Source organism: Motacilla alba, chromosome 20 (genome assembly GCF_015832195.1).
Source record: "Motacilla alba alba isolate MOTALB_02 chromosome 20, Motacilla_alba_V1.0_pri, whole genome shotgun sequence".
NCBI classification, from domain to species: Eukaryota; Metazoa; Chordata; class Aves; order Passeriformes; family Motacillidae; genus Motacilla; species Motacilla alba.
The window spans coordinates 7,522,034-7,534,354 of NC_052035.1; the positions used below are offsets into that span (position 1 = coordinate 7,522,034).

At 44.7% G+C, this 12,321-nt stretch overlaps 1 protein-coding gene across 2 annotated transcripts in view; it reads left to right on the top strand.

Moving 5' to 3' along the window:
- The window catches only part of CTNNBL1 (catenin beta like 1), a 47,695-nt gene that overhangs the window by 18,214 nt on the left and 17,160 nt on the right, over positions 1-12,321 (top strand). For both annotated transcript variants that reach the window (XM_038158908.1, XM_038158910.1), the window contains exons 8-11: positions 2,211-2,283; positions 2,557-2,615; positions 3,584-3,732; positions 8,324-8,505. In XM_038158908.1, coding sequence (XP_038014836.1) covers positions 2,211-2,283; positions 2,557-2,615; positions 3,584-3,732; positions 8,324-8,505 — 463 coding nt within the window. The remainder of the gene's footprint in view (positions 1-2,210; positions 2,284-2,556; positions 2,616-3,583; positions 3,733-8,323; positions 8,506-12,321) is intronic.

Sequence of the window (12,321 nt, forward strand, 5' to 3'; positions counted from 1 at the left end):
AGTGATGTCTGTGTTTAAATGCTGCTGGGGTGGCTTTTGCTTTGAACTCAGCTAATTGCCTTTTAAATGAAAAGCTGCTTTTCATACACTGCATCCTTTGACAGCAAGTTACATGATTTAACTCTCTCTTGTGTGAAAAAATGCCTGAACATTCACTGGAAAATGCCATAGAAAAAGAATGGATAGTTCAGCCCTGTCACAGATATAGTAAAGGAAATATAGCAAAGAAATTCTGGCTGTTCTCTGACCTGTCAGTAAGGCATTAGCACTTCATGCTTAAATGTCTGCATGGTCAGAAAGCCTCTGAATTTCAGAAATTCTCTATCAGCTGTGTAAGTGCAGGTACCCCTCTGTGCGCTTCACATCCTTGTTAGCAGAAGTAATCTGTAATTTCTCACTACAGGTAGTTTCATAATTATGTTCTTTGCTTAAAACGAAAAAGTGAAGTTAATTTTAGTCTTGGCAACTAGGTACTGCTGCCTGCCTTGGAATTGCTGTGGCAGCTGAAAGACTGAAAAACCTGGGAAAGCAAAATAATCCTAACTAGGATTCCCTGCTTGGTGCCAAAGAACATGAATGCTCAATGGCATTCCAAGCTTGTGTAGGGTGTGTCTGTTGTGCTTCCTGGCTGTGTTATCCCTGGATTTGGGGTGTAGGATCTTGCCTGTACAGGGTTATGGGGAGCTAACAAACCTCTCTCCAGGTGCTTTGGCTCTTGGCCATGCTTGGCCTCGAATCTCTCGCCCTGACAGATGTGTTTGGGATTAACCCAGGATCTCAGCAGCTGGGTAGAGCTGCTGTGGAATGTCTCTGGGATAAGTTTTAAGATCAGGGTTCTGTCTGATAAGGACATCTGGCACACAGCACAGAGCATGACTTTCTGTTTCCTACAGCATTTCAGGTCTTATAATTGTATTGTGACTGTCAGAGCTGCATCAGAAAGCTCAAGTGGAGAGCTCATAGCTCACTTCTGCAAACACAAGCAGGGTTTGATGATGTGTGCAGTCTTAGGAGATCAGAATGTTGTTTCCCAGGATTTGCAGGGCAGCAGTTGGTCACCCCATGGCAGAAGCTGGCAGGGCTGTACAACACCGAGCACCTTCCCCTCTCCCTCATGGTCTGCCTGGAGCTGTCACCTGGCTGCTGTAAATGCCATCCTCTGCAGAGTGGTTTGGGATCATTTGGAATGAAGAGCTTTATTTAAATTCAATACTTGGTGGTGTTTGGGATCTTCCTGCTTTCTGTGTTTCCATGTGTTGCCTGGTGCTTGCACACCATGCTTTGTTCCTTGGCAGAAGGGTGGGATGATTGGCCCAGCAGCCCTGCACAGGCAGGACTGTCCATGCTGCAGGGAGTTATATGTTTGGGGAAAAAAACTGGGTGAAAAATGCTATGTTTTAAGCCTAGTACTTCTGCTTTTTCCCTTCTTGAACAGTGGAGTATAAATAGCTGGTAACTGATGATTTTTAAACTTGTTTTATTTTATGAATCTCTCAGTAAAACAGGTTGCATTATTATCTAATTGGTTAATGTTCAGTCTGTTTCTGTAGATGAAGCAGCTTTGGCAGCATACAAAAACATTGGATCCAGTTCAGAATCCACTCTAGGGATTTTTTTGGGGTTCAAATTCAGCATTTTCATTTCAATATGACTTCTTTGGCATATTTGAGGATGGAGGGAATATCTGAAATGGAAGTTACGTGATTGTGCAGGCAAAACCCATCTCATGTTCTCCTGACTGTGACACTCTGATCCTCACAGGAAACTCTGGCAGTTACTCTATGATGTCATTGTGATGTATGTTCTGAAATTCTGGTTTTGCTGACAGGCACGGACTTCCAGAACAGAGATAAGTGCCATGCACCCACATAACATTGTGGAAAGTATATCACAGGAAAGAGATTCTGTGTGGCAAACAACTGGAGACTATTCTTAGAGTTTTGAGCCAACTTGGCCAAACCTACTGACATAGGATCACGTGAAGAATCACAGTGGACCTTCTTCATGTGTGCATGAACCCACAAGCACCTCCCATCACTCCTGAATCAGAATTGTTACTGTTCTGTCACTGAGGAAAACTGCAGAATTCCTGCAGTTGTGTTTTATTTTAAGTGCTGCTCATACATTTGGTGATTTGATTAATGTGTTCTTCAAATCAATGAGATGCTGAGGGCCGTGCCCTGATGGGTCTCTTGTTCCTTCCCCCACAGGCTAAGATGCCTTTTGATGCCAACAAGCTGTACTGCAGTGAGGTGCTGGCGATTCTGCTCCAGAATAATGATGGTGAGCCATGCCTGCCATATCTCTTGTCAGTGAGGGCAGAATCCAGGCTTCTCTCAGATCACAGCAGCCCTTTTCTACCTCCAGCTCTCCTTTGCTGGCTTAACTCTCCCCCATGTGCTCCCTCACCTCCACCCTCTCTTTCTCTGCAGCTTTTGTGCTCTGTCAAGCTGTATTGATTTTGTTTGCTGATGTATCAGTGTTAGATGGCTGTAAAATCTGACAGTTAGCTTCATTTTTCTCTCTCTTTTCCCCCTTCCCCCCACCTCCGTCTAGACAACAGAGAATTGCTTGGGGAGCTGGATGGGATCGATGTGCTGCTTCAGCAGTTATCTGTGAGTAATTCCCACATGCCTTCTCTTCCATCCACTGCTGGGCTGGGTGGGAGCAGTGGAAAATATCCAGGGTGCTGTCCTAGCAGTGCTTCATATTTGGTGAGGCGTAGTCCCCAAATACCTCCCGTGTGGTTTGTCATCCATGGTCAGTGAGATGAATCCCTTTTGTAAGATGTTAATGCTGAGGTACATGGAAATTAAATTATTACATGATAGTTTCATGGCAAATTGGAGGTAGGCAGGGTTGGAATTGGTCCATCTTCAGCATGCTCCACTCCAAGCAGGGCTGCCCATGTTTGAGCTGGCTGAAGGTTGTGTATTGCTAGCTCACCTCTGTTTCTTCAGGCAGTGCTGCCTGCAGCACCCTCAGGTATGAATCGTGTAGGAATCTCTGGTAATCAGCTTATTCACATACTTGAGTGTCACCCTGATTTTCTAAGACCTTGCTAAGCCTTCTGATGTTTGCATTCTTGTAACGAACTTTCTCACACACAGTTCTGTAAACAACTTATGTCTTGCATTCTTTCATGGAGGAAGAGAGAATTAATGAACTCTTGGTCTATGCAGTGTCATTGGAGAGGTGGCACTGTCACCCTCCAATCCACTATCACTTTTAGAAAACTATAAATGTTGGAGTCAGAAAATAAAGGTCCCTCTTTTTTGTCCACCTGGAGAGCAGCAGTGTCCGTGTCGTCTTTTCGTGTCGTATTACGACACTTGAGTGTGAATTTGCCTTTCCCCTTGCAGGCCCTGTGTAATATCCTTTAAATCCTGCACCAGGCTGCTGCACCTTTGTGGGTGCACAGCAGGGCAGCAAAGGGCAGCAGCTACAGAGGATGCAGCAGTGACCTGTGTGATCACTGGCTGACACTGTCAGGTGCTGGAGCTTTTGGTGCAAACTCTTCATGTGTGTTCTGCAACAGCACAGCTCAAAATCTGGGGGTAATTTTACTTTCTTTGTCATTCAGGTGTTTAAACGACACAATCCAAGTACAGCAGAGGAGCAGGAAATGATGGAGAACCTGTTTGACTCCCTTTGCTCCTGCCTAATGCTCAGCTCCAACCGCGATCGCTTCCTGAAGGGTGAGGGTCTGCAGCTGATGAACCTGATGCTCAGGTACCTCATTAGCCTTGTGATTTCCTTCCTGCCTTTGATGTGCCAACACATATTCTGGCTAGGTATTTATGGTTTTATTTTAAAACTTCTGTGTTAGGATATTTGTCTGTCTTCTCGTTTTTTTTTTTTCCCAGCAGGTAAGTAAGTTGGATTTTCTCAGACATGGAATCTCTGCTCTTTGTCTTTATTTCCTAAGAACGGAGGTTGCCACAGTGGCTGCTGGAAAGTGGCAGATCTTTCATCTGGGTATCTGCCACAGAGAATTCTGTAGGTCAAGTAAACCCTCTGAGGATTTAAACGACCTCTATGAGGGCAGGAGAGGACCTTTGCATGTCTCTAGGGGAAGCATTTTTCCTTTTGTTCCCCAGTTCAGGCTCCACTGTGTTGTGTAGCCTCTGAGCTGCTGAATTTTTGTGGTTGCTGATACAAAAATTACTTTTGTGAATGGGGCATAAGTTTGCATTTCTTGTGCTATGCTTTGTCACACCCTGAACCTCTGGGGCTTCTCTGCTCTCTCTCCACTTTTCCTTGCTGGGCTGGCCCTGAGTTGTGTCTGCTGGGCTGTCTGGCTCCCCAGAGCTGCAGGAGGGCACAGTGGGCTCTGTCTGGCTGTCCCCAGAGTGCCAGGCTGTGTGCTGGCGGGTTAGCAAACACCAGCCAGGAATGCTGAGCTCCTGCAGCTCAGGGCTGGGGAATGTGTGGCAGCAGGGAACTGAATAAATAACCCAACATGGATTATTCAAATAGGAACACTGGGTTTTCTTGAGGCTAATTAAGGAAAAGCTCCAAAACTAAGAATGGGAGGGAGGCCTCCCTCTGCCTGGAGTCCTAAGCTGCTAAACCAGCCTTGCAGAACTAATTAGTTGGAGTTCTTGTGCCATGTGGGTGGGATTCAGTATTTGGATTTTTAAGAGCTTTTTACCCATTTTTTGACTCTGCTGTTTACCACTCTCTGCACAGGACTCCAGCTGGAAAATTATGACGAGAGGAAAATTTCTCCTTGGCTGCATTTTGCCCCCCATAGTAGTTGCAAAGGGGTTGGGAGGGACAAACTGTGATGGATCTGCCAGCAGCAGCTCTGTCTGATAGAGAGTTTCCAAGGCTGTGGATTCTGCAGTTTGAGTGGGATTGGTAAAGTGACAGCGGAAAAAAACTAACAATTCACAGAATTTGTTCTAGAAGCTTCTGTCACTACTGTCCACAGGCATGTACTATACTGACAGCTGATTATTTTATGTTTTTTAAACTCTTCTAATCTAGTTGTAGTGCTTAGAAGCTCTCACAGATGCTCAGTTTTTCTTGGACATAGCAACTTAGGTGACCACAATCTGTTGTTGTAAACAGGGAGTGAATGTGGATAGCTGTGATCTGAAGCTGTACATCTGTATCTTCTTGATACTTTCATGATAAACAGCAGAGAGCAGACATGCCTTTCAGTTGTGATTGACCACCTTGCCCACAAACAAGGCAGAGTATTTTTCTCTCCTGTTGGTGTCCTCTCTGAAGGCCGGGGGCAGAGATCTGTTATATTTTGGTTTTACTTCGGAGGTGGTTAATCACTGTACCACAGCCTGTGCAGATGAAAGGACAAATAGGCAAAGTTGAAAGTGTATTGACATGATGTGAGATAGATAAGCTGTGTGAGAATGAAGATATCAGGCTTGAATCTCCATTACTGTCGTAGGGAACACAGCATTCTGTGTCTGGTGCTGCCCGATCCATCCAGCCAAGTCGTTCCATTATTGATGGTTGTGCACACAGACCTGCAGAGAGCTGCACAGCTTTCAATGAGCATTTAATGTGCTCATGATATTCCTACAGATAGTCATGAGAACAGGATGGTTTCTGTTGTATTGAGCCTTAAAATGTGTAGCCAACAGCAAAAGGCAATGCTGTTATCTTGTGAACTTCTCCTGGTTTAAGGGGGGGCAGTGGTAATGCCTGAAAATGAGCCCAGTGTGGCTGATGTGCCTTATGTGCATGTCCATGGCCAGATGGGTCCTGGACTCGTGCTGTGGTCTGGGACTTCAGCTGGCCCTGAAGGAATTGGGGCTTCACCAAGCAAGTACATGGGAGGTGAGCAGAGGGACTGGGAGAGGAGCAGGTCGAGAGGGATGGAGCTGGTGACAGCAGGAGTGAAGGAGGAAGTTTGGAAGTAGAATGAGAGCAGGGCTATATTTAATTATTTAATTTACGTCTCTGCACTGAGGGAAGCTTGTTTATTTTATGTCACATCTTTATCAAAAACAAGATGGTTTATCAAGGTAGCAGCCACCAGCAGAAAGTTTAGAAATGTCCCTTAGAATTACTAAATTTTCTTTCTGGTTCAGAAAGTACTTCTTAGCACTCAGTCCCTCAGTCTTGCCTTAGTAACCTAACTGCAGTTTAGCCCAAAGAGGGGGAAACAGGCTTGTCCTGTCAGCTTCTGGTGCACTGACAGGCAGTTATTGCTTTGGCTGTAGAGCTGTGTGGGGTTTGAGGAGATGCAGCTGTGCCACTCCCAGGGGATGTGTTAGGGAGATTCTCTGTTGCTCAAGGAAAATGATGTGTGGTTTTCCTAGCTATGAACTGAGGAGCATGTGTATGCACAGAGGCAAATATAGCCCAGGGAGCTCATGGGGACCTGCACCACTTGGGCCACAAAATGTTCTGTCCTGCTGCTGTGCTGGGACTTTTCTTGACCCTCAATAAAAGCTTTTGTCTCCTGGACAGAAAACGAGGTGAAACCAGACAACTCCATATGGCTCCCCAAAGCTTTTCTGTAGCTATTTCAGGGTAGATTTTTCTATGATTATTAAAATATTTTTATGTTTTCTTGTCCTGCTGTTCCTAATGACCCCTGGAAACATAAGCTGTCTCTTTACTAAATCTTCTGGTTAATTAAACGGAACCATTTTATGCACACTTTCCCAGGAAATCTAGTGTTTTGCTTTTGCTGGTATTTTGGAAAGTTAAAGGCTATGTTCTGCTACTGTGGAAAGTACAAATAACGTCAGCACCTCTTTTAAAAAAATATAGATGTATCAGAAGAGTTGCCTCAGATGTTAAGGTGTTAAAAGGTGGAAAACAATGGTCAGTGAATAAAGTTGTAATTCAGAGTTTCCATGAACACTGAGGCCCCTCTGCATTTGGTGATTCTCATGTTTACTTGTCTGTGAATTAGTGTTCAGCTAAAAGTTCCCTCAATGAGCACAGATGAGACTAAGATAAACTGCTTGCCCTCTGGCAGAATAAATATTTCAAATAAAATCAACTCCAGACAGTCCAGGCAAGCAGCTATTGATCTCTAAAAGCCTGAACTTAAACCCAATGAATATTCCAGAGCTCAGCCCTGCACAGCCTTCCTAAATGCTGATCAATATGCAATTACTTCCCCTGAAAACATTTCTGGTGTCATCTGGCCTAAGGAGTACTTTATTTTTAGCTCCCTGTAGTGGGGATGTGGGGGTGCCAAACCACCCTCCTGCATAGCCCTTGGTTGCTGGGGGGAACTCAGGGTCCAGCTCCACACCCTGCCCTCCCACCTCGGGGTCAGAAGTGCCTGTGGCTGCTCTGGGCAGGGTCACTTTCTGTCAGACTGGGGTGTTCATATGTAGGTATTTTAGTTTGCCTGTTGTTAGGGGCTCATGAAGTTGGGTCTCTGCTGGGAAGTTGTTTTCCACAGCTCTCTGGAGGCTTTGAGGAGCCCCTGCTGATGGACATGGGGTCCTGGTGGCTCAGTCAGCAGCTGGGCAGGATCAGAGGAGATTGGCATGTGCTTGGGGTGAAAGGTGGTGAGGCTTGTGACTGTCCTGTCCTGGAGGGAATGGTCTGCTAGGCTGGCCTTCGGGGACACTGGTGGCTTTTGTTCTCCAAGCTCATGTTAGCTCCTACTGGTACTCACTTGGTCTGGGCTGTATTGTTGACCAGTTTTTCAGCTCAGTTTCAGTTTTCCCCTGGATGGATTATGAATTCCTCTGGTTTGGTTTGTGAGGTACAGGGCAGCTGGAGATCATTTTCAGGGCATCCTTGTGTTACTGGTGTGAGTTACCACCATCAACATTCTGAACTGGTATTAAAGCAGAGCAGCCCAGAGTCTGTCAGCCTCCTTCAGTTGTGTGGTTCCTGGTGATGGAGTTTCATTAAAACTGACCCAGCTATGCTCAGCAAAATTACTCCTTTATTAAATTAAACTGTTTTTAGATTGAAATCCTGATCTTTTTGGAGATAGTATTTGCCTTTTGTATCCAACCCAGCCTCCCCTTCTGTTTTGTGCTACTGTTTGTAAAGGAGTGAAAAAATATCTTCTTCAGTAGCCAAGAAATAAGAAAATAAAACCATGACAATAAATACATAAAATGAAATAAAAATAGAAAATAAAAAGAAATGAAAGACATTAAAAAAGAAATAACCAAGACAATATTCTCAGCCACAGTTTTGAAAAGAGTTACTGTTGATACAATGTTTTGGCTTCTAGAAGAGAAATCTTGCTTAGAGCTTGTGCTCAGACTCTTCATCTTGTCCTTGTCGTGTTCCTTTCCTTGTCTCTTTAAAGTAGGGTGCTCCAAAGCTCCTCGTGTCCCTGTACAATTTAATTTGCCTCTTTTCACAGGGAGAAGAAGATTTCCCGCAGCAGTGCCCTGAAGGTGCTGGACCATGCCATGATTGGACCAGAGGGCACAGACAACTGTCACAAGTTTGTGGACATCCTTGGGCTGAGAACCATCTTCCCTCTCTTCATGAAATCACCCAAAAAGATAAAGAAAGTTGGAACAACTGAAAAAGAACACGAAGGTAGGTGTGCTTCCAGATCCTTCTTATTGCAATGGAGAATGGACAGCCAGTGTCTGAAAAGTGCCTGCAGGGAGGAGGGAAGGGCACAGCACCCATCTTCACAGCTTTCAGCTCTGGGTGTCCAGCCTGCTGCTCCTGTCACACCTGGCTGTTGAGGGCACACTTGTCCTGCTTGTTTTGGTATCGGCAGCTCCTGGCAATTCCATTTCATGTGCTGTTAATAAGTTATTTTACTCCTGTAGAGTCTGTTGTTTGAAGCTCTTACTCTGATGCAAAACTCTTTTGAAAAGAGTAATGAGGCAACTACAAATGTCACCTCAAAAGCAGTGTTTTCATGGCTCTGAGCACTGAAGTGTGACTGAATGAACATCAGGCATTGCAGAAATAAACTGCATTGCTTTTGAAGTTGCTTTTTTTTCCCCTTTTTATATTTTTTAACTCTCTGCCCTAGAAAACTGCTTTAACAGAGATCTGCTGTGGAATAAAACAACTGTTACTGTGGGACCTTACACTGAGCTGAGTGGTCAGTCCCTCCTGCTCTTGGTAACACTGCCTTTCCCATTTTGTTGGGAAACAAAATAGACTATGGGCTATGTCTTGGAAGAAACTGTAAATACTGCCATACTGCCAGTGATGCTTAAGGTTTTGTGCCAGTTCATTGCTCAGCTCAGTTCTGCAGAGGGTGAATATTGTCAAAAGCTGAGGAGGTGTGAGTGGCTCTCACATATACCTAGGATCCATCCTGAACTCCTGCAGCAAGCCCAAGGAAAGTGGAAGGAAATAGCAAAAACATGGGAGCTTGAAACCCAAATCCCCTGCTTTGGGGCTGTCCTGGCAGCTCAGGTGGGACTCAGGTGTTCTCCCAAGACCAGGGAGGAACTCTGTCCCCGCAGAGCTCTCTGAGGCCCTGGCTGGGACTGAGCAGCTCCTTTCTCTGGCAGAGCTGCTGAGCTAGGGGTAGCTGCTTGTCCTCTCTCCTGAGGACAAGGAATGGGCAGTGGCATGGGCTGGGCATATGTGTGGCCGTGGCTTTCCTGGCACAGTGGAGAGCAGGAAAGCCACTGTCACCCAACCCCAGGGCAGTTCACACACCTGCTGACAGTTCTGGTGGCTTTATCTGCCTTGTGTTTCTTGTCTTGGATAGATAATGGTGAGGGGGAAATGCTGTCTTGTGGTCTGGGGTTTATTCAGTGGACTTGCAAAGCTAGGTTTGGTTTCTGTAGGTTATGTAATAAAATTGCAGGTTTATGTAATAAAATACACAGTTATGCTTCGATGGATTTAGGGGAGTTTTAGAAATTTTCATTTGCAGTGTGAAAGTGAGGTTTGTTTAATTCTTCTTTCTGAGAGAAAGCTGGAATGGGAGGTTCTGGGTAGAGGTCTAAGTCTGTGGCTCATGCTGCTGACTTAATTTTTCAGTTTTGGAAAGTGAGCTAATCTCTGTCTCATCTGCTGCTTCTGGAGGCTGCAGTTGATACCTGTGTGCAGCCCTGGCTGCTGTGAGGATTAGTCTGGAAAGCCCTGACAGGGTCAGTTCCTGACTATTTCTGTGATAGCATGAAAAGGCAATCTGGCCTCAGGAGAATGAAGTGATCCATGCAAACAGGCTTTGTATCACATCTCCGTCTCATTACCATGCTGAAGAAATGGAGAACATTAAGATGAGTCCAGAAATCAGTTCTATTAAAATAAACTCTCCCTAAAAGGCTGTGGTAGTAAGTCCAATTTTCTTTGTTTTGCATCACTGGGCAGGTGAGTTACTGAATTTCTAAGGACAGGAGGTAATAGAGATGTTCAGCAGGGGTCCCTGGGGGCTGTCACGCCGCTGTCCTGACACGGTGGAAGCAGCACACTGTGGGCTTTTACTCTGCTGAGTGTTGCCCCAGCCATGCAGCAGTTGCTCCTGGGGGGAACATGGCACAGGCTCCTGGGTGCCTCTGGCTTTAAGGGAAATGGTGCAGGTGTGGCATGATGGAACTGGTCCCTCTGTGCTGTTCTGGTGCTAGGAACATGCTGCTTTTTGTTTATCTCTTTGTTCATTGATCAAAAAGAAATCTCATGGTCAGTCTGCATCTTTTCTCATAAAAACTTTATCCTGTGTTCAATCTGTTTTTAAAAAATTAATTAGAACGATCTTGTATTAGGAGAGCTTTCATGTGTATGCCAAATGGAGGAAGAGATTCCATGAAAGGATTCTTTGGAATGGCTTTGCAGCAGTGGCATCAGTATTTATTTAAAGCAGCTCTGAGGGGCTGGGCTGTGCTTGCCCTCTCTGTATTGCTGCTGGAATGGTGAGGTTCCAAACAGCTCTGCTGAAGGGTTTGTCCTGCCTGTCCCTCTGTCTCTGTGTGCAGTGGCTGAAGTGCCACCAGGCTGGGGGTCCTGGCACCCACTGTGGCTCCAGGTACTTCACCTCTCCCAGGACATCCAATGCTCAATCTCCAGAGCACCAAATCTTCTGTATGTATCTGATGGTTGTAGGAAAATATCCCCTTGTCTTTATTTTATAGCAGTGTTGCTATTTACATAAGAGATAGTCTATAAAACCATGTTTGTTTTATTGTCTCTAAGGCAGTGTTCTGAATGTGACAAAATAATAAATACCCCAGTGAAAAAAAAATCTCAATGTGACTTGCTGAGCTTTTATTTATTGCAGAAATTTATAATCCAAATTAAATTTGATAAAAGTAACTTCTCTGTAATGCATTTCTTCCTTTCTAAATGCTAGTATAAAGGTGTCAGTGCTGGTTAGCTACATTTTAAACACTGTCAGTGTTTAAAAATTATTTTACTCTAGGGAGCCTGTGAACAATTTAAATCCAAACTGCACGTATTTATGCTTTATGTACACTATGTAATTAGGAAGAAAGAAAGGGAAAATTTCTTAACCATCTTTATGGATGATCTGAGCCTGAAGATTGGGCCTGTGGTGTCTAACTGAGTGCACATTATCTACATTTGAATTTTGCCTGTGTTTGTACAGATCATTATATTAGGATATTAGATTTGTGAGAAGAAAACTCATTGGAAGCAATTTCCCTCTTTCTGAGGCAGTGAAGCAACTCAAACCAGAAATATTTTGCAGCTGAAGACAGAAATGGCTTAGAGTTTTCCTGTGTCTGTGGATTTGCAGTACTCATGTGAGTGCCCAGCTGGGTTGGACAGCCACAAAGAGAACCAGCCTGGCTGTGTAGGAGGTGTGGTTGTGTATTGTGTGCTGGTTGAACAGCAGTGTCCCTTTAATGTCTGTGATTGCAGGGAGTGCACAGAAATCTGCCTCTGGGTGGTTCTTGGCATAAATAGAGGGTAAGATTTTAAATAACACTTCCGTGTTGTGACTTTTGAAATGTGGGGGTTGCTCTATGAGCATCTTCATTCCCAAAACCTTCCTGCTGCAGAGCTGAGAGTCGGGGTGTCCCTCTGTCCATGAGGGTGCAGCAGCTCTCGGCACAGTCAAGTCACAGCATTGGATGCTGGTTTAAAATTCTTGAACAGTCTCAGTGAGCTAAAAATGGAGAAAACACAAATTCCTCCTGAATTAGAGAATCTGTAGTGAAGCAATCATAGCTGGCTCGACAGGCTGTATATCCTCCTGCTCTTTCTCAGGATGGTTATTTGCAGCCGAATTTTGCTCACTTGGAGAGTGTAATGAACTATAAAAGGATGTTTGTCCAATTCATCTTCATTTAAAAGCCTTCTCTTGTCTTAGATGTCGGTTTTACTTAGGAATGCTTAATTTGATAACCTGAGAATTAGTTCAGCCAGTTTCCAAAGGAGAATTCCTATTGCTGGGGTGTTTTGCTTGTTTGCCCTCTA